The 21,316-nt window shown below is 49.6% G+C and overlaps 11 protein-coding genes across 11 annotated transcripts; 5 read left to right on the forward strand and 6 right to left on the reverse strand.

The window, feature by feature from the left end:
• Nucleotides 1-969: 969 nt before the first annotated feature.
• N7525_009150 (uncharacterized protein) lies at nucleotides 970-1,643 on the reverse strand (the record flags this gene model as incomplete). The annotated part of the gene is made up of 4 exons (XM_061214618.1): nucleotides 970-1,035; nucleotides 1,090-1,134; nucleotides 1,193-1,478; nucleotides 1,522-1,643. The coding sequence occupies 4 exons, from the start codon at nucleotides 1,641-1,643 to the stop codon at nucleotides 970-972; spliced, it is 519 nt and encodes a 172-aa protein (XP_061069049.1).
• Nucleotides 1,644-2,410: 767 nt separating this feature from the next.
• On the reverse strand, nucleotides 2,411-3,747 carry N7525_009151 (replication factor C subunit 2; the record flags this gene model as incomplete). The annotated part of the gene is made up of 4 exons (XM_061214619.1): nucleotides 2,411-2,575; nucleotides 2,628-3,443; nucleotides 3,494-3,572; nucleotides 3,626-3,747. 4 exons carry the CDS (start codon nucleotides 3,745-3,747, stop codon nucleotides 2,411-2,413), a joined length of 1,182 nt encoding a protein of 393 aa, XP_061069050.1.
• Nucleotides 3,748-4,702: 955 nt separating this feature from the next.
• Nucleotides 4,703-6,009, reverse strand: N7525_009152 (putative protein transport membrane glycoprotein Sec20; the record flags this gene model as incomplete). Its single annotated transcript, XM_002563200.1, has 3 exons — nucleotides 4,703-5,289; nucleotides 5,346-5,590; nucleotides 5,690-6,009. 3 exons carry the CDS (start codon nucleotides 6,007-6,009, stop codon nucleotides 4,703-4,705), a joined length of 1,152 nt encoding a protein of 383 aa, XP_002563246.1.
• A 565-nt stretch (nucleotides 6,010-6,574) lies between these two features.
• N7525_009153 (mitochondrial 54S ribosomal mL53 protein) lies at nucleotides 6,575-6,895 on the forward strand (the record flags this gene model as incomplete). The annotated part of the gene is made up of 1 exon (XM_061214620.1): nucleotides 6,575-6,895. One exon carries the CDS (start codon nucleotides 6,575-6,577, stop codon nucleotides 6,893-6,895), a length of 321 nt encoding a protein of 106 aa, XP_061069051.1.
• A 421-nt stretch (nucleotides 6,896-7,316) lies between these two features.
• Nucleotides 7,317-8,363, reverse strand: ipp1 (inorganic diphosphatase IPP1; the record flags this gene model as incomplete). The annotated part of the gene is made up of 4 exons (XM_002563202.1): nucleotides 7,317-7,458; nucleotides 7,515-7,942; nucleotides 8,012-8,131; nucleotides 8,187-8,363. 4 exons carry the CDS (start codon nucleotides 8,361-8,363, stop codon nucleotides 7,317-7,319), a joined length of 867 nt encoding a protein of 288 aa, XP_002563248.1.
• Nucleotides 8,364-9,393: 1,030 nt separating this feature from the next.
• N7525_009155 (tRNA-dihydrouridine(20) synthase (NAD(+))) lies at nucleotides 9,394-10,785 on the forward strand (the record flags this gene model as incomplete). The annotated part of the gene is made up of 1 exon (XM_002563203.1): nucleotides 9,394-10,785. The coding sequence occupies one exon, from the start codon at nucleotides 9,394-9,396 to the stop codon at nucleotides 10,783-10,785; it is 1,392 nt and encodes a 463-aa protein (XP_002563249.1).
• Nucleotides 10,786-11,258: 473 nt separating this feature from the next.
• Nucleotides 11,259-14,618, reverse strand: N7525_009156 (DEAD/DEAH box helicase; the record flags this gene model as incomplete). The annotated part of the gene is made up of 1 exon (XM_002563204.1): nucleotides 11,259-14,618. The coding sequence occupies one exon, from the start codon at nucleotides 14,616-14,618 to the stop codon at nucleotides 11,259-11,261; it is 3,360 nt and encodes a 1,119-aa protein (XP_002563250.1).
• A 265-nt stretch (nucleotides 14,619-14,883) lies between these two features.
• Nucleotides 14,884-15,497, forward strand: N7525_009157 (vacuolar ATPase assembly integral membrane protein VMA21; the record flags this gene model as incomplete). The annotated part of the gene is made up of 3 exons (XM_002563205.2): nucleotides 14,884-15,134; nucleotides 15,206-15,297; nucleotides 15,361-15,497. 3 exons carry the CDS (start codon nucleotides 14,884-14,886, stop codon nucleotides 15,495-15,497), a joined length of 480 nt encoding a protein of 159 aa, XP_002563251.2.
• A 381-nt stretch (nucleotides 15,498-15,878) lies between these two features.
• N7525_009158 (putative cystathionine beta-synthase (beta-thionase)) lies at nucleotides 15,879-16,470 on the reverse strand (the record flags this gene model as incomplete). Its single annotated transcript, XM_002563206.1, has 2 exons — nucleotides 15,879-16,313; nucleotides 16,366-16,470. 2 exons carry the CDS (start codon nucleotides 16,468-16,470, stop codon nucleotides 15,879-15,881), a joined length of 540 nt encoding a protein of 179 aa, XP_002563252.1.
• Nucleotides 16,471-17,891: 1,421 nt separating this feature from the next.
• N7525_009159 (putative mitochondrial phosphate carrier protein) lies at nucleotides 17,892-19,321 on the forward strand (the record flags this gene model as incomplete). Its single annotated transcript, XM_002563207.1, has 6 exons — nucleotides 17,892-18,155; nucleotides 18,220-18,384; nucleotides 18,451-18,704; nucleotides 18,760-19,105; nucleotides 19,167-19,186; nucleotides 19,246-19,321. The coding sequence occupies 6 exons, from the start codon at nucleotides 17,892-17,894 to the stop codon at nucleotides 19,319-19,321; spliced, it is 1,125 nt and encodes a 374-aa protein (XP_002563253.1).
• Nucleotides 19,322-20,020: 699 nt separating this feature from the next.
• Nucleotides 20,021-20,824, forward strand: N7525_009160 (DUF3602 domain-containing protein; the record flags this gene model as incomplete). Its single annotated transcript, XM_061214621.1, has 3 exons — nucleotides 20,021-20,175; nucleotides 20,227-20,518; nucleotides 20,693-20,824. The coding sequence occupies 3 exons, from the start codon at nucleotides 20,021-20,023 to the stop codon at nucleotides 20,822-20,824; spliced, it is 579 nt and encodes a 192-aa protein (XP_061069052.1).
• Between the last annotated feature and the right edge of the window lie 492 nt (nucleotides 20,825-21,316).

A 21,316-nucleotide genomic window follows, 5' to 3' on the forward strand; every position in this document is an offset into this window, starting at 1 on the left:
TCTTTGTTACGGATCGTACCTGTAACTTTTGGAACCACCTGGTTGTTATACATTATTTATCTGCACCACGGGGTTCGGGTTATATGCGGGGGCGCTTGTCCTTCGGCACTCGGTAGCCGAATACCGATATTTGTTTTTGATCCCTTAGAATCGCCGAAACGCCGAGCTCTCTCCATCGGCAAGAAATGGACCATGGTTTTCCTCTTTCTGGTATACCTTCAATGTTGTTAATTGTGGCATGTCACTGTTAGGTGTTTATGGAACCAGAAACGATATGTATGAGCCTAGTAATGCAGCATAAAACAAGGTCAGCTTCGTACATGCTTGTAAAGTGGGCACAGACACAGTGGCCGTCTGCAGCTTTGATCAAACAAGACTACAGTAGATCTGAAGATAATCAGCAAGTGCGCGCAGTATATCTGCGGAGAATACCCATCCCTCTGTACCTTCCTGCCATGACACACTGCAGCTACGAAGGACGAGATTTTGACCCATTCGGTCGTTCCATAACAATACATCTTGCATATGGGTATTTGTGCTCCTCAAGCAATGCCAGTCAGGTTCCATATATGTACTAGAAATCGGTAAACATAGGATATATCAAATACCATCTATCGTCAATTTACCCTCAAGTGGGCCCCTCAGTTCTACGGCTCGGAGGCGGGCCTACCCGGAGCCCCGGCACCTTTTATGTTCCAACCTTGGAAGGTTCCATGGTTTATACACCGCATTACGTAAGGGACCCGACGGTGGTCGGCCAGAGCCTGACGAAACTGACCATCTTTCCAAGACACATCGAGATTGATATACACCTTACTAACAAATAGAAAGCTCGCTCAAAGCTCATTCTACGACTCGATAAAGTCGAAGTCACTATTTATGCGCCTTTTAGGGCTTAATTGTTGATCCATCTAACATCCTAAACTCGAGCCTCCGAGCGACCGAAAAAGGAACTCCTTATAGAATAACTTACTGCATAGGGATGTCTCCATCCCTATCGGGAAGAGCACTAGCAAGAGCAGTAACAAGGATTCCCTGTTCCGATAATTTAGCTGTGGTGCAAGAGATGCTTCCAGAATCAATACTCACGATATCGATTTGTTCAACAAGGCTCATTGGGTCAATAATGCGATCCTTAAGGATATCTTGTCAGTAATGAGCCAAAAAGCTTCAACTGGGGGATATTCTGTACGCGGCAAAGTGTCTCGATGGCAGATCTCCAAAGGGCGAGTAGTGGGCAACTCCGCTGAAGGTGTCTGGGGTCGCGGCAGAGATAACAAGTCAAAGTTGCGCTGCTCTGTACCACATTATTTTCTTTGTCAGTCTTTGAGGGAAATGGTTCGTTCTCGCACTGGCGTATACAATATGAGAGTGGGGCATTGAAGGACAAGATGAGAAGATGGAAGATATCAAATGCAGTGGGAATATCACCAAGTACACTCTCCGGGCTGTATTGGAAGTATTGCAGCAAGGCAACACTACACAGCAGGGGAGCACGTACTTTTGTGAAGTGTGGCTTACCTGGTGGTGGTGTTGGCTTTGGTGCTGGTATTGTTGGTTTCGGTGGTGATGCTGTTGTCTATCGTCACGAGCAGCTCCTTGGTTAGCTCTACCAGCACGACGAGGGTCACGACTAGGTCCATGGCGTTGTCTGCCAAGGTATGTAGAGTCCATATCAAAATGAGCGAAAAATGAGTCCTGGCGTAGAATCAGCAGAATATGTTGAGGGTGAAGACTTGGAAATTGTAGGCTTATATCTGGAGATGAGAGTTGGTAGAAGGTGAGAATTTAAAACCAGGCAAACTTTTAAAGAGTCTTATGGCCGATTTTAAAAGTTCAACAGCAATTTTGAAGATATGAGCTCCTCTAGCCTCATATGTTCCTTCTTGCCTGGCCTTTTGTTTAACATTGCCTGTATCTATCTCTTGCTTTATTGCTGCTAAATGAAAGAAAGATCGGGATATGTAGGACACAAGGCCTTAATTGTTGTCGATATTTTAGAGGAATTTACTTCACGTCATTTCCAAGTATGCGTTGTTATTTATTGGCGCCAGCTCAAGCCCGATGTCCTAAGTCTTCAGTCAAGAACGAATCGTAGTGGCTGCCTGCCATTCGAGTAGCTAAACTCTAGGCGCTGTCATCTAGATGTGTGCATAAATTTCACGTCAAGTCATTCGGACTCGCCATGTAGCTCTGTACTTAGTAGCTTGCGCAAAAAGAATGTTAAAGGGTATCATGATCATTCCATTCGAACAAGATCTGGGTGCTAAAAAATCCGAATATAACGCCTCAAATATGTAGGACGTCCCCGTCCCGAACGCCATCTTTTTTTCGATCAAGTATTCGGTAAATCTCACTGCTGACCATGAGGGTCTAAGCTCGAGACGATTTTTGTAGAAATAAGCTCCTCTCAATTTCCACGCAGGACTCCGGCAATGCGTAATGTCAGGTCCAACATGGAGAGATGCTCATCGGACCCGTCAACCAGCCGCTTGTCCATCTCCGAGAAGATCATGACAATCTTGTTCTTCTGGATATCAGGGATTGCCTCGTTGGACACTACACGTCTGTATAACTAGAAGAGGTCAGCAAGAGGTATTGAAAATACAAAGAGAAGAAGGACAAACCTGTCCAACAAGCTGCGTAGCACTCCAGCCATCAGCGACAAGGTCCGTAATCACCCCCGCGACAGCCTCGTAGACCGACCCACCACTCTTGGGCTGCATAGCCTCCACAAGAGAATCCAAAATGTTATCCGGCAGCACACCAGCAATTTCCTCAATGCTGCGCACCGTAATAACGCTAGACTTGCTGCCGACATCCGTCATTTCAGTATCATCATCATCAGCATCCTTCGCAGCAGGCGGCTTCGTGGCACCGACCAAGCGCGCCGCACTCTGCAGATAGGTGATAGCACGACGCAAATCACCGTCACCACACCGGATAAGCGTATCGATAACCCCATCCTCAAGCTGCAAACCCTCCTGCTCTGCAATATTCCCGATCCGCTCACCAGCGGCGCTATTATCCAGCATCTTAAAGCGGAACTTGCTGCAACGACTAGCGAGCGGCTCGATGATGCGTGTAACATAGTTGCAAACAAGACAGAACCGCGTGATCCGACTGTATGTCTCCATCGTGCGGCGCAGAGCGGACTGTGCGTCTTGCGTCATGCTGTCTGCCTCGTCGAGGATGATAATCTTGAATGGTGGGCATGGGTACTGTGCGCGATAGGCAGCGTCCAGACCTGTTGGTTGAGAGAGCTGGGCTCGGGCGAAATTCTTCACTTTGTCGCGGACGATGCCGATACCGCGCTCGTCGGAGGCGTTCAGTTCTAGAATTCGGGAGCGGTAAAGGGCGGGTCCGAAGAGGGATTTGGCGAGGGCGAGGATTGTGGATGTTTTTCCTGTGCCAGGGGGTCCGTAGAAGAGCATGTGGGGGAGCTGGTTGGTGTTAGTTCATTGTTTCAATTGTTCGAGGCTGGGTGGTTTACGTTTGAAGCTTGTAGGGTGCGCTGCAAGACATTGGTTGTGTGGTCTTGTGCAGCAACGTCATCTAGGGACTTGGGGCGACTAATCAAGATCAGCCAAATGCTCGGTGAGCTCAAAATGAAGCATTAACTTACTATTTCTCGACCCACGGCTGGAGTCGACTTGAGTCTTCCTTGTTGTCGCCAGCCTTAGGCTTAGAGCTGCTGGATGCGACGGCAGCGGCACGAGCTTTATTATTAAAAAAAGAGGCAGCCATTGTTGTTGAATACCCGAGGTCAGCAAAAATCAGGGTTATCTCGAGAGCTGGTCGATGTGTTGGAGATCTCTCTCTTGCCCACAATCAAGACGCGTCTCCACGTGACACGCGCAGCACTTAAACAAACTGACCAATGAGAGCCTCTTTACTATGTAGTGTATACCTAGGTAGGTATCCAAGTCCACTTCAAGCTGAGCTTATGTAGATAGAAAACTTAGACTTATTCAGAACTTCTAAGACAGCGCAAACCTAGGGAGTTAATGAAATATATTACACATACTTTTTCCAGGCCCTCTAAAATAGCCTCATAATCATCTGCATCTTTAAACCCCTCCGTAGGCTTAAGTACCTATGTACCAGGATAAAAGGTGTGCTCGTTGATAGGATCGGTGTTCCCAATCTGTATAGCAGTATAGTTTAGAGTCAGGTACTGAGAAATATATTCGAAATAGGGGAACGTTATCATACTTGCTCTACAGGATAACCCGTGACCTTACTTATGACTTTTTTCACTCGTGCCTCGACTTGTTCACGAGTAGGACCATATTGTAAGATATGCTCAAGGAGTAGAGGTTAAGGAAAGAGATATACAACATAGGAAGAAGAGAAGAAGGGTTTGCGGATATGGGACCAAATATATATGCTGAGGAAATACTACTACATGCGTATGCAGCATATAGCGGCCAGAGCGCCAGAGCTGAAAACATGCATGAATTCAATTTCTTCGACCAGTCGGATAATACAGGGGATGAGAATTATCAGAAAATCCCTCCTGTGGCCCCAGGGCTACACTTGCAGGTTGACGTTCAGCCGTCTCAGCCCATCTTGACAGAGAACAATCTGTCGTCATTTATTCTTTTCGGGTATACTTTATACAGAGTTCATATATACTACGAAAGATCAATGTTGCGATGATCATAATTACATGGTATCTCGTTATTGCTAGGATCAATATCTATAGCTCGTCGCGCACCGGTTCCTCCATTCCGGCCTCGAACATCCTCTTTTTAGTATTCCGGGGAAGCTCTGCCTGTCTTGCCCTCTCCTCCGGGGTAACATCGTCAATGTCCACACTTTTGTGTTGCTCTTGCTCAACCATGTCACCAATTTTGTCAATAACACGATCGCTGTCGATCGGTGCTGACGGTTCTTGCTCCCATGCAGCGCTACTAGCTGACACGGTTCCTGTGGCAGCCGCCGTGGCCATTTGATGAATAGCCGTGGAGACATCCGCAGAGAGGGACTGAGAAGCTGACTCCACAGCTGCAGTGGATAGCCCGGCTGCGCCTAGGGTTGTAAACGCAACTCGAGCGATGAGCTTGAAAGGAAGCCATACGAGCCACCATAGAGGCCCATAGAAGATACGTCGGAACAGAAGCCAGGCAATTGTACCAAGAAGAACATAGAAAGCAGTCTCAAGGTACCAGGTGTCGGACTTTTGGGAGCGGAGAAGAGAATTAGCAAGACTGCGGGATGAAGATATAAGTGTATCAAGGCTGCTATAGGACTCGGATAGAGATGTGATCGCGGCTGTGGATTGTTCTATTTGAAAAATATTAGTGTCTGGCAGGATGAGGAAAGATGAAAGAGGTACTCACCAAGGGTCGATTGGGCAAACTGGCTACGGGAGAGCTCCGCCTGCATAAGTTGATGTGTTCTGCGTAACGCAGACGTCACGTCGTTCGAGGCATTCAAAACAAGGTCATCCTGAGTCAACTTTTCTGTCGGCTGCTTCTTCTCGGAAGAGTGCGATCTTGACAGCAGCAACTCTCTCTCCTTCCGCTTGGCTAGTTCGGCATTCCGCTTCGCTTGTAATTGGGCAGTTCGGAAATCACCTCGTGTTCTAAAGAGCCGATTAGCATGTACTGCATATTTAAGACCAGCTAGTGGGTAGGGCAGGGAAATATGCCCGGCATTCGCAAGTCGTTTGAGGGTACCTTACCTCTTGAGATCCTCAGCCAACCGCCCTGCCATAGAAATAACCCGCTCCTTCTCAGCCTCCTTCGGTCCATGGACAGCAGGTGGCTTTCGCCTGCTATCAGATCCAGTTTCCAGCGCTTCGACCTCCACACGTAGCAGCTCTAACTCTTGCTCGGCTTCCTTTAGCCGGGAATGTATCTCACTCCCGAGCTCTAGGCGGGCTTCATCGCCCTGCCCGATAGAAGCAGTAAAGTCGCGCAGCCGATTCACGAGGGGCTGGATTTGTTCCAGGGAAGTCGAGAGCTCTTTCACGCGGCCCTGGAGAGCTGTTGTGGGGGACATCTTGCGATAACGGTATTACTTATTCGATGTGACGCATTCAGGTGCTGTCTGTTGGGGGATGTTCTAAGGGTTGAAGTAGATTTGTGACAATAGAAGCAGGGATTAATTTGCGGGACTCGAAGCAATAAGTTGCTTAACAAGTGTCGAGTTGTTCGAAGTTGCCATGTAGACGGGCGTCATTTGGCATCGTGTTTGCATCCCAGTCAAACATGCCCCATTTCCCTCATCCGCAATTCGCAACGGGGAGTTTGGTGTGCTTAGAACTTCCAATTGATCTTGCGCCATTACCTGCCAGACTTGTCGCATATCGACTGAGATCCACGAAATTCCCTCTTTGGTCCAATCTTCCACCGAGAGTCATCTGCCCAACCGCCGCGGAATCTACCCCATAAACCACCACCTTTAAAAAAACTTCCGCCAGCGCTCATTCACTCAGGTACGCAACAACAAACCCAAGACAGAGAGCTACATGATATCATTTGCTCTTGATGATAAAAAAACTGATCAATTCATCAGTCTGCAACCCCTCCCCGGCTCCTCTCATCACCAACCCAAAACCGCAACAATGACTATCCCTCTCGCTACGATAACCAGCTTCCGGACCGCCTACAACCCCTTCTCCCGCGCCTCCCGGCCATGCCGACTCTTCCTGGGCATGCTGCGCACACCAGACACAATCCCGACAAGCAGCCCGACCCACATCGATATCCAGGTCAAGCAATTGCCGCGCACCTCCACCGAGTCACCGACCATGACTGTCGGGTTTAAGGGCGGCAAGGAGCTTACGCTGGATGTCGGCAAGCGCGGGCTGAAGATTGGCGATGTTATCGAGGAGGTGTCCCGTGTTGGCAGAGCTCTGCAGCGGGAGGCCAGCTTGAAGAATTAGTGGGAAGTGTTATTGTTCGAGCTGCGCATTCATGTATTATATTACCTATCATTTGTTTTATCTAACGATTTTGGCGCTGCTGGGCATATTGGAATACTTGAATTATTCTTCGGTACTTTATGCTTCATACCTGATATTGGGCTTAGGAGTAGATTTGAAGATCATGCACAAGCTGATGTTGACAGTGGTGATTGTTCATTGTTATCCAGTTACACAGATTCGCATTTGGCCATCAGAGAGCCCATCAGAGACTACCATTCTACGCTGTGGTGGTAAAAGGTTCAAGTATTTGGAGCAATCCATTCACAATCAAAAATGCGTCTTTTCCTTGGGAAATCGAAGAACGTGGTTCCCACCAGGAAGACGATCATAGGCTTGAAAGCTTAGGTTAGTTTTATATTTCTCTTGCAAAAAATATCATTTATACTGCGGCACCTGAGATGAAGAACCACTTGTCAATGCTGCCATCGATGGGAGCAGGGGGCAGGTTCTCATTGCGAGGGATGGCAGCGAGCTGAGCCTGGTCAACACGGTCGGCAGAGTTCTCAACAGTGGAGTTGGCACTGGTGCTGGTTAGCTTCAACATCCTCAAAAGCAAGGATATATGGTTAGAACTCACAGGCTGATATCACCACGGGGGGTCTTGCCAGTGACAAGCTTCTCCCAGGCGTCGGAGCACTCGCGGATGACATCCTCGGCGTACTTCTTGTTCTTGCACTCGCCGGAGAAGGCGAACTGGTTCTCGGGCTTTCCGTCGGGGATCTTGTAGATGCGGAACCACTCGTTGGTAGCGCGCATGAGGCCAGGAAGCTGACGCTCAACATCCTCAATGTCGTTGAGCTTAGGGGCAAGAGGATCGTTGACGTCGATGACAATGATCTTCCAGTCGGTCTCCTCCTCGTCAATCAGGGCCATGACACCGAGGACCTTGACCTGCTTGACCTGGCCGGTGTAGCCGACAAGCTCACCAATCTCGCAAACGTCGAGGGGGTCGTTGTCACCCTTGGCCTTGGTCTCGGGGTGGACGGAGTTGGGGTCTTCCCAGGTCTGGTTCATACCGTGTCAGTTTTGTTTACCCCTCTTCCTATCCGCGGGTGTGAGAAGTCCAAAACTTACGCGAGGGAAGGCACCGTAGTTCCAGAGGTAACCCTTGTGGGGGAAGCAGTTGCGGACGAAGCGGAGCTTGCCCTTCTTGGTGTCCTGCTTGATGGGGTTGAGGAAATCATCCTTGGAGATCTGTTTATGATGCAATTAGTATATGGCGAGAGTCAATTGGGGTGTGTTGTCGTACCTCCTGCTTAGCGTTGGTCCAGCGGGGGATCTCAACGATCATGTTCAGGATGGTCTGCTGCTCGTTGGCATAGAGAGGAATGTCGTGGAAGGGGGAGACGGGAACGCCATCCTTCTCAACGAACACGCGGTGCTCGAGAGTGTAAGGGGAACCGATCTTGCGGACGGAGTAAGACATATTGGGTGAAGCGGATGAAAAGTGTCTAGATACTTGGGCCGCACGGGATAAGGGAGAAGAAAAGGAAGAGGGAGAGAGAGGGGCAGTAGAAGTGGGGGGAGCCAGCGTTGCTGATGTGCGCCAAACACGGCGGGAGGCGGTGGAGGTAGCACTTCCCAGTCGGGCCAAGGGAGGACAAGTCATTGGCTGTGATGAAAATGTTAATACTTTGATTTCTTCAAATGTTTTCTTGATTTTAGTATTTCTGAATACAAATCTTGAAACACGTACCTTCAATCCCACTAGTTGACGGGTATATATGTTGCGATTGCGTGGTGTTACCCCTTATGCCGGGAGTTTGTATGGAAAAAAAAAAGAAAAAAATTTAAAAATCATGGCAGTTCCGAAAGTCGGCATGTTTTTGATCTCCCCGAATTAGATTGATATCCCGACTGGATTGGTCAATTGTGAATGTACATTATATTCAATTGAAGTCTCGAGCTCTCACTACATATTAAGGCTACTACTAGTACATGTACAACATAGGTACGCTACATCTTTTAACTATTTGACAGGACGTACGCTGCATGTACCTACCCGACCCCATATTGCGAGGCACGCCGATGTCGGTAGTATACGCGTGGCCTATACGCAGCAGGTCAATTGCAATTGTATATTCACTTCAACCTGTACTCCGTAGAGCATGAAAATATTGGAAATATCGAACCCTTGGAACATTGAAGAATGGCAGACGATCACATTTAAAGGACATGTCGTGATCCTTGGCAGGGAACAGAGCCCAGTCATTGGTTGATTTTGTCTCACCGGCCCTTGGAAATCGCATGCTCAAAAAAACACCTCAAGAAAGTAAATTACGGTAATATATTGAGTCACATGACAACCTGCACTAGAAAAAAGTGTTATCGCCACTATCTTCACGTGACTTGCATTTCTATCGGGTCTCTCCGACCCCAGGAAGAAAAAGACCGTTCTATACCCCCCTCTCCCCGCAGCACCTGGGAATGCTATGATCAGAACTCTCCGCAGGACAATGACAACCCTCGCAACCGCAACCGCAACTGCCCCCGCGCCGGCCGTTGTGCCGCGCGTGCCCATCCCCGCCAACGGCGTCGACTACCGCAACAAAATCGTCCTCGCCCCAATGGTTCGATCAGGCGAACTACCCTCGCGCCTATTGGCACTGAAATACGGCGCCGACCTCGTCTGGGGCCCTGAGACAATCGACCGCTCAATGATCGGCGCCGAACGACGCGTGAACCCGCGAAACGGCACAATCGAATTCACCCGCATGCCCAGCAACGGCGGCCGCCCCAACAAACCAACCAAAGAATCAATCATCTACCGCATAGATCCAGCACGGGAAAAGGGCCGATTAATCTACCAAATCGGCACGGCCAACCCAGAGCTAGCAGTACAAGCGGCGCGCGTCGTTGCCGCCGACGTCTCAGGCATCGACCTCAACTCCGGCTGCCCGAAACCCTTCTCCACAAGCGGCGGCATGGGTGCCGCCCTACTCCGCACCCCGGACCTCCTCGTCTCGATCCTAGAAGCCCTCGTCAAGGAAGTAGGCCAACCCTTCCAAATCGGCATCTCGGTCAAGATCCGCATCCTCTCCAAGCCAGAAGAAACAGAGGCCCTCGTCTCCCGCCTCGTGAAAACTGGCATCACGGGCTTGACTGTGCACTGTCGCACGACTCCTATGCGGCCACGCGAACGTGCAATCCGTGACCAGCTCCCCATGGTAGCGCGCATTTGCCACGAAGCCGGCGTGGCGTGCCTAATGAACGGCGATGTGACATCGCGCGACGAGGGGCTTGCGCTGATGGCCGAGTACGGCGTCGATGGGGCGATGATCGCGACCTCCGCAGAGACTAACTCGTCCTGTTTCCGGGCGAAGGAGGACGGCGGCGCCGCGCCGTGGAGGGAGGTCGTCTACGAGTACTTGTGCTTCTGTATGGAGTCGGAAAATCGTCTGGGCAATACCAAGTACCTGCTCAATATTCTGATTCCCGGCAAGGACAAGGAGTTCAAGGGTGCGAAGCTGTCCAAGACGTATCTTGATATCTGCCGCGTGTTGAAATTCGATGATTTGCTTCCTGCTGCTGCGCGTGTTGATCAGATACTCGGCCTAGATGAGAAGTGGGAGACTGCACCTGCACCCAGTGTGGCCGATACACAGGCGCAGTCTGAGTCCAAGTCCAAGGCTGTGCAGAATGCTATGGAGTCCGAAGCTGCTCGTGCGGCTGGTGGTGGTGCTGTCCGGACTAAGACCCCCTCGCCGGTTGTTCATGGTGGTGGTCCTATTCGGCGGTCTTCTGCTCCTCAGCCGGCTAAGGTTACTCAAGTTGATGCTGAGCAGCCAGCTGTTGAGGCTACTATTCCCGCTGCGCAGCCTCAGGCTCCGTCCCAGCTGACGACGTAAATATTTCTTCGCATCTCTCGTCCTTCGTTGCTTCTTTTCACGCTCTGTCCTCGGTCCCATGCATAGCCTCGGTTTTCTCTCAGTTCATCATTCCTTTTGCCTTGCTTATACCTGCATTCTGAGGTGTTTATGATTGCTTCCATCTGTTCTGTCTATAGATTATTCCCCACTTACATACATCATGCTCATTGAGGACTTAGTCCTTCAATACGTATCACTCTACGCTCTACAAGACTTGGAAACACCATGTACTAAATCAATCGTAGTTGGATTTTTGATCCTCTAGTCTAACACATGATATGCGATTCCCTGAATCGCCATTGGGCCCCCGAACACCATGTACTAACTGTGCCATGTTCGGCACGTTATTAAATGCATTATCTGCATTGCCATGCAGATACTCACAACGCAAACTCCAGTGCACCCCCCTTTTTTTTCCTTTTTCTCTTTTTCTCTTTTTTCTTTGTGCTTGCTCACTTCTTCTCTGCCTGCAGCTCGGCAATCATCATTCCCTCGACGACCTTCATGCCGGCCTCCTCGCCCTTCTTGGCTCCGGCCTCGTCGTCTCCAGCCACGGCCTGGTCAAGTGCCAGCTTGGTCTGGCCGAGCCCGTAGATCTGCTCCTCAATGGTGTGTCTGGTCACCAGACGGTAGACCTCAACCTCGCGGGTCTGACCCACTCGGTGGGCACGGTTCTCAGCCTGCACATCTTCCTGAGGGTTGAAGGAAGAGTCAAAGATGACCACGCGGTTGGCACAGGCCAAGTTGATACCGGCACCGCCGGCCTTGGTGGACAGGAGGAATACGGGGATTTCGGTGCGTTCGTGGAAGGCGTCGAGGATGGATTGGCGGTCCTCGACGTTGGTGCGGCCATCCAGGCGGACGAATTCGATTTTCAGGGTTTCCAGGACGTGCTCAAGGATATCCATGACCATCGTGAATTGAGAGAAAATGAGGGTGCGATCACCATTTGCGATGAAACGGGTGAGAAGCTCCTTGAGCTGCTCCACCTTGCCAGAGTCCATCCATTCATCGTTCTTGAGTTTGAACTTGCCGAGGGAATTGGGATTTTCCACACACATCTGGTGGCACTCGAAGTCGTTGTATGGCATGAGCTCCTCGAGAATTATCTTGGGGTCAGATAGCGACCACTTGTCTTCCTTCAAGCAGGCCTTGGCCATCTTCTGCAGAATCTCATTGGTGTAGTGACGGCGAGCAAGGAGTGGGTGGATCGCGGCCTGGCGCAACTTCATAAGAATGTTGGCGGACTTGGAGCCAGTCTTCTTTCCAGCTTCGCGATCTGCCAAGAGCTGGCGCACTTGCTCTTTTTCGTGGTCGTAAATCTTGACCTGAGAAGGTTTCATTTGGCACCAACCAACATGGGAATGCTTGGCAGGAAGATCGATGACCTGGTGCTTCTTTCGTCGCAGGATGAAGGGCTTCATCATGGACTTCGCGCGCTCAATGCGCTGCTGGGATAGTAGAGTGGCATGCGATTCGTCAGTCGTCTTTGCCTTGTTGGAAAATACTGCATGGAGGTCTTCCTTGTGTTCCTGGAAGACCGAGGGAAGAATGAAGCCGAGAAGAGATGCCAGCTCCTGCAAGTTATTCTGGAGAGGAGTACCGGTGAGCAGCAGACGGAAACGCGCCCGGATTCGAATCAGTTTTTCATACAGCTGAGACTGATGGTTCTTCAGCATGTGGCCTTCATCATAGACACAAACGGTGAAATCCATGTCACGCAGGAACTTAGCATCAAGCTTCGCCTTGGCAATCGTGTAGGTAGTGATCACAACGTTGATCTCGTCACGTCGCTCCTCAATCTCCTCGCGGATGAGAGCACGCTCGTTGAGACCAGCATAGTAAGGCATGACATTCAGAACTGGACAAAACTTCTGGAACTCGCGAAGCCAGTTCTCAATGGTGGAAGATGGGACAACGATCAGGTGAGGGCCCTTGATGCCTTTCTCAAACAGATGCGCGAGGAACGCAATGACCTGGCAAGTCTTACCGAGGCCCATGTCATCAGCCAGAATGCAGCTGAGTTTCTTGTCAAACAACAATGCCAGCCAGTTGATCCCCACAATTTGGTAATCCTTCATCACCAGGTCTTCGGCCATGATAGAGGGCTGTGAGATAAAACGGGATTTGCGCTTTGAAACGACCAGTTTGCCGCTTTCTTCATCACTGTCGGAAGGTTGTCGTTCAGATGCCGGAGTAGCAATACCAGAGTCATGTTCTGATTTGGAAGGAGCAATGTTCGTAATTTCCAAGTCGCCCTTTTTTCCAAAGGTGTCGACGCCCCATTTCTTCATCTCTTCAGCGACTGGCTTGCCGAGTTCCTCAACCTCGCCGACAAGACTGTCAATGGCCAGATATCCAGTCCACATGTCAAGACACTTGTCGACAATCTTGTCTCCAATGGGCTTAGGGGCCTTGCCTCCTCTCTTGCCCTTGGGCTTCGCAGTCTCTACAACTGGAGCGGAGACAACACGCACTTCATCCAAAGTCTCGTATGGACGGTTTGAAATAATGAGTTGAGCAGTTTCTTCGGGGATAGAGGCGATATCAGCGAGATCCTGAACACGACATGTGTTGAAGAATTTCAAGACCTTTGAATCCAAACCGCCAGCGGTGGATTCTTGGACCTGGACATTTGAATCGTCTGAATCACTCATCATAGCCTCGGGAGACTCGGATCGGTCAGGCGAAGGAGCTCTGCGGCCCTTCTGGAGTCGTCCCAACTTCTTCTTCGGGGGACTGTCATCATTGATTGCGATAGCACGAACAGGGGAAACAGCACGGGAAGACGCGTCAGACTTGGGTCCACGAATGAGTCGGCGGCGGGGCTTTCCTTCGTCGTCGGAATCCTGGCCCTTGGGCTGCTTCATTGCCGCCCACTTGTCCTGAATGGTGCCACGGGCTTTAATGTTCTGCTTGGCCATGGGAACCGGACCGGTGGCCGGGGAGGCGCTCAATTCATCATCTGAGGATGCAATGACCACGGGACCGTGTTCCTGGTCGGCTGCATCCATGTTGGCAAGAATTTGGAGCGCGTCGTCGTAGTTGCCCTTTGCTTTCAACATCGCTTCCATACAAATTCGAACAGTCATATGTGGCATAACTTTGAGAATGCGCTCAACTTTGACGCGGAGTCTGAAGTCGTTGATTTCATGAAGTAGGATATCTGGAGTTCCCACAGGTTGTGCGCGAGAGGGCGCATCTTGCCGAGACTTTTTCATGGCAACTCCCTTGGGTGCCGGAGGGCTCATTTGGTCCGCAGTCCGCTTGGTTGCGGTTCCAGTATTCTTCGGATCGTACATGGCAGAGGTCGTGATTTCTCGGAACCGATCCATTGGCCCGGTGTCAGTGCGGACGGGCGATTCCATGATTTTTTCTTTTTCAGGGCTTCGAATGGTTTTCGCAAACATAGACGGTTTGATGTCTGTACTCTGTAGGTGATACTCTTCGTCTGAGGAGCCACCTCGATATGTCGGCCCGTCGTCCAGATCAAACTGTGGTGTTCGTTTGGCAGGGCCAGAGGCAGGAGGGCGGAATTGCGTCCCAGAAGGAGCGATTAAGGATGAAAGTAGACCGCCTTGAACTCGGCGGGGAGGAGAAGGCACGGGGCCTAATGGTGAAGAGGCAGCAACTTGTATGACAGTATTGCTATGCCGTGGGTAAGGATGTTCAAGTAGTTGTGTTGGTTGGGTCAATCTTTGCGATGGGGTTGTCGCTGGAAGAGTGGCGATAGTTTCGTGGTCCACGCCAGGAGGGGTACTCGGAATAGCTTTTATATCTCGAGGGGAAGTATTATTGACAGATTCATCCATCGCTCACAATACTAACAATGACATTGAATCATGGGATCATCTAATTGTTCTGCGCTATTCAGGAACGTTTTTTCTGCCAAAGCGGACACGCGAGGTGGACGCGCCCAATCACGTGTGAGATCAGTCAATTAAGCAGAGAATGGAACAAAGGAGTGAGACACATAAAGAAGTTTAATAGGTCCATTGAAAAGGGCTTAGTTCTATACAGAATGAATGAACAACCTCAACTTTTCCCAAATGGGGAATGAGACAATAAGACAGTCACATGTCCATATACTTCAAACCAATCAAACCCCGGCATGTGACGGCGGGCACTAGTTATCTCCGCACCTGTGATATCAGTCCCTTTGTTTCTCTACCCAGGACCTTTTTCATCATTTGGCCTCTTGCTCTATTAATTACTGCCATCTCTGAAGAAAAGATGTCTGCCCGTCGCCCCCACAACCAGACCTACGCCGATGTTGCGGCGAAACCTCCGCCGCAAGGCACCTCTGACGTGGCCCCAGCTGTTCCTGCGTAAGATAATAGCCTTAGAAGAAGCTTAACTTGATCCTTGAAGACACATTCTTATTAGCTCTGGTATCTAGTGATGTGATCTACAAGCTCCTCGGCTTCACAGCGGCCATGGTTGTTGGTCCAATTGGCATGTATTTCTTGACTGTGAATTCAATCTTTAGTGGTGAGTCCTTCCCTATCTCCCAACCTACAATACCATATACTAATTGAATTGAATGTTATCCAGGGAGCTCGACACTCGCCGGAATCACCGCCGCCGTTACTGCCAACGTGGTCTTGTTCACGTATATCTATGTTGCCTGGACGGAAGACAAGGAGGACAGACAAGCGGCCAGCAAGTCAGATTCGAAGAAAGCCCAGTAGGACGATAAATCTTGAACTCGGGGCTTTAAGGAAATGATTACTCTTTTGGGCGTTACGGCATTGTTCGGGTGACTTGGGGTTTCTGCTTTTGTATTATTGGGATGGAACAACTTCGACCATCTAAGGACTCAATTGTAAAACTACACTTTGACCAAGGTATTGATCTGACTGCTGGATACATATCCCAGATGTTCCCAAGGTATCAAGCTCCACACTTCAATCCAGTCAGTCAAGGCCATATTGAAAATGTGCTGTTCATGTTGAAGGAACCGCATGTAGAGACCAAAGAATACCTCAACCCATGCCCTCAATATAGACAGATACGCCGATATGCAGTGCCAAACAGAAATCGCTCAGTTACATATTCCCATTCCCATCAGCTTAGGTAGGTCTGCGCTTGACAAACTCCTCCAAGTCCGCCTTGGTAGCAACACCAAGCACAAACTTGCGCGCCTCATCAGTGACAACAGCAAACTGCTGCTTCTCGCGCTTCTCGCCATTTGGCCCCGTCTCGCTCTCGAAGAACTGCTCGAGCTCCTCGAGCGGCGTGTTCATCGTGATCACCTGGTAGATACCGCGTTTACGGTTGAATCGCTGCATCGCCGTTGAAACCGGGTCGCTTTCTTTCACAGTGCCGTTCTGCAGAAGCTCCCGTAGTCGTGGGATGCTGAGGTAACCCAGCAAGGAGCGCTTTGTCGGAGAGATAACGGTGAGATGCGTGTAGTCGCGCTCGTATGCGGCCATTAGGGCTGTGGCAACGGGGTCTTGTGAGGAGATTGAGAGCGCCGGGGGAGGGTCGAGGTCTTCAATTGTGGCCTGTGTTAGGTGTTAGTTTTTGAGATTAGTGATTGTATTGGGAGAGACGCACACCGCGGTACTTGTCAGCCCAGGCCGCTGTAGATGTGGTGTTTGTGTCGGAGGTGGCTTGCTTCTCGCGAGTGAAGGCCTCGCTGCCGGTCAGGTATGATGCCATTTTGGGTGTGATCGCGATGGAGGGGTTGGTGAGGGGCAGTGGATGGGTTGGAAGGTTGTCGAGAAGATGTACGGGTAGGTTGAAGCTGGAGGATAATTGGCCCGGGTGGTGAATATCGTGAATTCACGTAGGGTGCCGTAGTAGTGTATACCTAAGTCGTGTGGGATCAAGAGCTTTCAGCCGTTGGATGACTTTTTGATGTCAAGCTTGGCATCTCTTTAACTCCACTACCGAAGACGCTTGCGGCCACGGAGTTTATCAGATCTATATCAACCTGTTCGCTTTGCTTCTTACTTTTTCATTGTACATATTCTCGATTGTCGGGGCTAAAACAGTAGGAAAATACCAAATACCAAATACCCGCTTAAGATGGTCCCTGGTCTATATAGTTAGCCTCACCCCACTATATCTACAGTAAACATCATCAACCCCCGAACCCTGATAAATTAAATACCCGGTTTGAACGAAATGCCGATGCTTCAATTGATCGGCCATATTAATACATACATGTATCGTTATCCCCTACAACGAACTCCAATTTTCTTAATCCATACATGTACTATTTCACCCATACAAATTCGTCATAACGGAGCTGAAGTTAGCAATTTTGACCGGTTAACATTCTCTACTGATCCCCCACTTCTCAAAAGCTCAGTCCATCTCTTTGATCACTCTCTGAAGTGTAGCGGGGACTCTGTAAATTTTAGTCTTCCGATGCTTATATGGAGATGTAGGAAGCTGCTAGAGGAGAATATAGTATAGAAACAAACATTAGAACCTTGTGGTATCTAAATTTGTATAAAAAGCAAATTTATACATCCAGCAATGTACGGGATCTTGATGTCACAAAAACCCAGTTAACGAATATCTCACAATGTCTCATTACGTGTACTGTAGCCATATTGTCGGAAACTACTAGTAATATAATACTCTGCTGAGCAAATGCAATGCTCGTACTTATAACATTGTCAAGCCCACCAAACACCGGGCTGATAAACCGGTTTGTTCTTTGGCCCCGGAGGTCGGGGGTTGTCATCCTGGCCAGATGCCCAGGTGCATAGACCCACACGGAGATAGCTATAACTAAGTCCAAACTCCGATGGCTATTTTAGTTATGGAATGTACATCATAAGTATTAATTCCTACAGAGTCTGCCTCGAAAGTGAATGTTACATACTCTTCAAAAGTACATGTACTTACTATAAAGTGCTTGTTTGGTACCCCGCCAAGACTTACAACCTCAACACGTCATTACCTTGGTAAGACCGTTATTCCCCGTCAAGGCCCTGTTCCTTTCTAATTATCCTCTCACACATTCAATCAGAAGCAAACGCATTCAGTGTCACTCGAAATCCACCCTTTGGTGGAGATCACCGGATATCCAAGCCGACTCCACTTATACCCACTACCCGAAGTACACCATGATCCCCGACTGGATCAACGCTTTCGCCGCCCAGCATCCTGTAGGTGCTGTGAGCACCACCGCGAGCTCTCCTGTGAAAAATAGACCTTTTACAGCTTGGAGTGCACTCGACGATGTGAAGACAAAGGCCGATGGCATTGCCCACGAGGCAAGCCGGGAATTTGATGTCGCAAGCCAGAAGGCCCAGGAGAAGACCGGCAAGATCGAGCCTGGCTCCCTGAAGTACTATGCAGCTTGCACATTTGGTGGAATGCTGGCATGTGTCAGTATCCCATTTTACCTCAATTGTGGTCGCGACAGAAACCAGATACTCACATATATACCAGGGCCTTACCCACACTGCCGTGACACCCCTCGACCTGATCAAATGTCGTCGCCAAGTCGATCCCAGGCTCTACAAGAGCAACATACAAGCCTTCCGCACTATCCGTGCAGCTGAAGGTATTCGCGGTGTCTTCACGGGCTGGAGCCCTACCTTCTTTGGCTACAGTGTAAGCCCGAGCGACATGCAGATCTATTACCTCCCTAACTACCTATACTGACTGCAATTGTAACAGGCCCAAGGAGCTTTTAAGTATGGAGGATACGAGTATTTCAAGGTCTTCTACAGCGACCTGGTCGGCCAGGAAAACGCGAGCCGATTCAAGACTGCCATCTACCTGACAGCCAGTGCCTCGGCAGAGTTCATCGCAGATGTAGCGCTGTGTCCATTCGAGTCCGTCAAGGTCCGTGGTCAGACTACTATCCCCCCTGAGCTCACAGGCACTTTCAGCGGTATCTCGAACGTGGTTGCCAAGGAGGGCGTTGCTGGGTGAGTTGGACATCTCTCGCTGAGTCAATTCTCTATAAGCTGACCCTTGATCCAGTCTGTACAAGGGTCTTTATCCGCTGTGGGGCCGTCAAGTTCCCTACACTATGATGAAGTTTGCTTCCTTCGAGACCATCGTTGAGATGATCTACCACAATCTGCCAGGTCAGAAGTCCGACTACAACAAAGGTGCCCAGACTGCCGTTGCATTCACTGGTGGTTACCTTGCTGGTATTCTGTGTGCTGCGGTTTCGCACCCTGCCGATGTCATGGTCAGCAAGTTGAACGCGAATCGACAGGCGGGTGAGGCATTCGGCGCTGCTATGAGCCGTATCTACGGTGACATTGGCTTCCGGGGATTGTGGAACGGATTGCCTGTTCGTATTGTGATGATTGGTACTTTGGTGAGTTGTTCTTATGTTCTGTGTGGCTAAATCTATGTGCTAACAAGACTACAATGTACAGACCGGACTCCAATGGATGATGTATGGCCTCGCTTTCTTTTGGTTTGCACGCTGGATATATACTGACTCTGATCCTACAGCTATGATTCATTCAAGATCTTTATGGGGCTTCCTACCACAGGTGGCTCAAGTGAAGACAAGAAGAAGAAGAACTAAGAATGTGTCTGGTATTCCGCGGGTAGCATGCACAGCTTCTATTATTCTATCCTTTACCATCTGGGCCGTTAGTACGCTGATTCTCACTTTTCGTAGGAATATTCTATCTCTTCAATACATACTCTCTCGTATTATTGCCCCAATATACAAAGTAAACGCCAAGCTCGCTATCGGCCAATTGCAGCTTGTCATGTCTGCACCAATCGGAGGCCATTATCTTATCAGCGACGTCACCAATGTAGTTCGCCTGCGAGTATAAATGTTCAATGCCGTTGAATAACAACATCTCCACGATATAGATAGAGAACGAGGAATCTCACGAACCTCTTGGCTCGGAATCCCAGAATTATCTAGATTCCCGATAAGACCAAAGCGAGTGGATTATACGATCATACTAAAACATCTAGATCCCCCAACACCCACTTGTCTACATTCCCCCCTGTACGACTTAAACCCCTTCTGATACCCCTAAGAAACAGTAAGCTCGCAGTTACACCCCAGCACGTGGATCCCCCCGCCACGCATCTGGTACCTGCATCTATCGCCCCATCGATAATCGATAAATACCTTCCTACCTACCCCAACCCTTCTTCCTTTCGCATCTTCCCATCTCCCAACTATCCCACGTACAATAACCTCTTGCAAAGACCAAAACATACGTACCCTCCAATCTCTGACAAGAAAAGAACCAGTCGCGAGATGCCGGACAAGACAAAGACAGAGTCCGAAGCACCAATGGTCTCTCACGGCCGAGGAGGCAAGCCAGCCCTAACACCATCCCTCCACAACCAGCATCTAACATCTAACACCTCCAAAAAACCAGGCCAAGGCAACATCGGCCACGACACAACTGAGTATGTCCGAACCAGTCGCACAAGCAACACACACTAAACATACTAAAACAGATATGTCGATGGCGAGATCGTCCGCGAAGGCCCCTACGGCGACCAAGGCGATGGCGCTTACTCCGCCGGCGTGAGTACCTCTACCACTCCCACCAAACCCAAACCCAAGCCCAAGTCTCCCCACGACTGCAAACCTGACGCAACTCCCACTGATGCATCCTCTACGCAGCGAGGCGGCGCAGGGAATATCGGCTCGCCAATGGTCCGGCCCTCGTCCCGTGTTCCCCACGATACAGACATGATCCCCGAGCTTGCGGTGCGCGACTCAACAGATGAAACATACCATACCGGGGTAAGCAGAGAGCTTTTTCGGTTGTTTACCTTCGATTTGTTTTATGGGTTTTGAGCCTTTGCTGGTTTTCGCTCCCTTTCCCGGATGCGATTCTACCTTCTACTTTTCTTCCCTACCCGTCCCTTCGGAATCCCAGGACTTTCTTTGCCCAGGACTTGGCTGACTTTATGGTAGCGTGGTGGACAGGGGAATGTTCATCTTGATGAGACTGCGCTCAAGGAGAAAGAGGAGAAGGAGAAGAAGAAGAAGGTTGCGCATGAGGGGTTGGCGGATAAGTTGAAGTATAAGTTGCTGGGGCGGAAGTAGGGTAATCGGGGACTCTTTTACTCTTTTTACTCTTTGCTCTGCGTGCTTCTTTCGTGATTCCCATTTCTCGCGTGGGTTAGCTTATTAACAATTTATTCTCCGGGTTCAGTTCCGGATTCATGGTGGGATTGCTTTTGCTTCCTTCTTTGCCCTTCATGAGGTTTTTAAGGTGGATATTGTGGGTATGGGTACCTGCGTTTGTATACATATGCATTTAATGGCCTAGAATAGTAAGTTGTGACGGGGTGCATATCCTAAGGGAGAGAAGTATGTGGAATAGATACAGATTGATATGAATAAGAAACAAAGAAACAAAGTAAACCAAGCCCCAGTCCATGTATCATAACCTCATTACAGCATGCGATGAAAGAACTCATGAAAAAAAGCAATAACAATAATCAACACGTCCCGCATATCCATATCCCTTCCATACAAAAAGCAACGCCAGTTTGTCGAGCCCGACTCAAAAAGGATCATGCATCTTCAAATGGA

This window comes from Penicillium rubens, assembly GCF_028828025.1.
Source record: "Penicillium rubens strain IBT 27055 chromosome Unknown utg000003l_segment0_segment0, whole genome shotgun sequence".
NCBI lineage: Eukaryota > Fungi > Ascomycota > Eurotiomycetes > Eurotiales > Aspergillaceae > Penicillium > Penicillium rubens.